This window comes from Marmota flaviventris, chromosome 6 (genome assembly GCF_047511675.1).
Source record: "Marmota flaviventris isolate mMarFla1 chromosome 6, mMarFla1.hap1, whole genome shotgun sequence".
Classification (NCBI taxonomy): Eukaryota; Metazoa; Chordata; class Mammalia; order Rodentia; family Sciuridae; genus Marmota; species Marmota flaviventris.
In genome coordinates, this window is record NC_092503.1 from 104,153,504 (window position 1) to 104,155,248 (window position 1,745).

General features: G+C 32.5%; 1 protein-coding gene across 1 annotated transcript; it reads left to right on the forward strand.

Annotated features, from left to right (window-relative positions):
- The first annotated feature begins 209 nt into the window (after positions 1–209).
- On the forward strand, positions 210–1,287 carry Defb113 (defensin beta 113). The gene is made up of 2 exons (XM_027938198.1): positions 210–267; positions 1,133–1,287. The coding sequence occupies exons 1-2, from the start codon at positions 210–212 to the stop codon at positions 1,285–1,287; spliced, it is 213 nt and encodes a 70-aa protein (XP_027793999.1).
- The last annotated feature ends 458 nt before the right edge of the window (positions 1,288–1,745 follow it).

Genomic DNA, 1,745 nt, shown 5'->3' on the forward strand with positions numbered 1-1,745 from the left:
GAGCTCACATTTTTCCCATTGAAGTTCCAATGGAACCAGATCTACTTGTTTGCAATTTCACAGTTGTTGCACAAATAAGTGCTCAATCTGGCAAGCCAGCAGCATTAATCAACTTGTGATCACTGGAGAAGGCTATAAAACCAAGACTCCTTCTGTCTTACCAAAGACATTTTGAGCTGTCCCACATCACTCAAGTAGCTGCATCAGCAATGAAGATATTTTGCATTTTTCTGATCTTTTTCTTCAATGTGTTTTGTGAACTATCAGGTAATATTTGTAATAAGGAAAATATGTGAAGGATAAAATGTTCTTATAAATGCCTTAGTCTAATTCAAATATAAATTAATATATTGTTAGGGGACTACATATGAACTTCTTAAAAGGCAATCTATTTTTTTTCATAGAAAAAATAAATAAAAACTGATCATTGAGAATATATTGGGAATTTTTTTTTCCTCACGATGTAGCATTGGATCTATGTACTGTGTTGACTTAGGTGATGGGACTATGACTCTTTAACTGCTTTCTACAGCATTTTCTTTTAAAATGAAATTTCATTAACTGATATTGTAGCTGTTGAAAAAAATTGTTTATATAAATAGACTATTTTGTCCATGTCCCTTACCTACCTCACCCACCCCCTTTTTTTTGTACTGGAGATTGATACAGGGGCACTCAACCACTGAGAAACATCTCCAGCCTTTGATTTTTTTGCTTTTGTTTTTGTTTTTTTTTTTTTTTTTTTGAGACAGGATCTCGCCAAATTGTTTAGGACATCATTAAATTGCTGAGGCTGGCTTTGAACTTGTGCTCCTCCTCTTTCAGGCTCCCACACAACTGGGATAACAGGTGTATGCCACAGCACCTGGCTTTCTTCCCTTTACTTTTGAGGGCTCATCCACAAATTATATATTTAAGGATGTCCTATTTATAAAACATGCCAGTACAAAAGAAATACTGTTAAATAAATAAGAATTTATCTTATGCCAAATTATATGCTAAAAGATCTTCAATAATGTTTCCTGGGCATAATTTTACAACAAAATGGTTAAACTGTATGCAGTAAAGAACTTTTATCTGTTTATCTATCTGGATTAAACTCAAATTTATAATCATAGCTTATTTTTCCTACTTTCACAACAAAAAGCTGAAGACAAAGCAGAAAGACAACGTAAATGTCAACTGGTCCAGGGTGTTTGCAAGCTTAAATGCAACAGCTGGGAATATGTCTTTACTCACTGCGACTTTGAGCCCTGCTGTGTAATTCGGGAATACAGACGCCCTTAGAATAAAGAGTGCAGCAACTCATGCAAAGGTATACTATGATTCCAATATATTCTCAATGCTACATTGTAACAATGTTATTAATAAAATGAATTTTTACTCTATCCATCTACTTGCAAGTGGGTTTCATATGGTTTTCTCTATCTTATAATTTAATATTTAATGCTTCTGTTTTTATCATTGTCATAAATGAGCTCATTGTGTTTCCAGGTTTCCACATTCCTCATTAATTTATGTCATAATATTGAATTAATTTTAACATAAATTTCCTTATGAATTATAAAACATCAGTAAAACTTAACATGCAGAATTTAGATTACCTGCTGACTATATACTTTACTTAGACCTACAGCATTTGTATGAATAGTATCAGAAATTGGGAAAGAATTCCGATACAGAGAAAACAAAGAAATTCAGTGAATTTGAGTTTTAGTAGGGATGAATAATTTCTAGTTTTATTA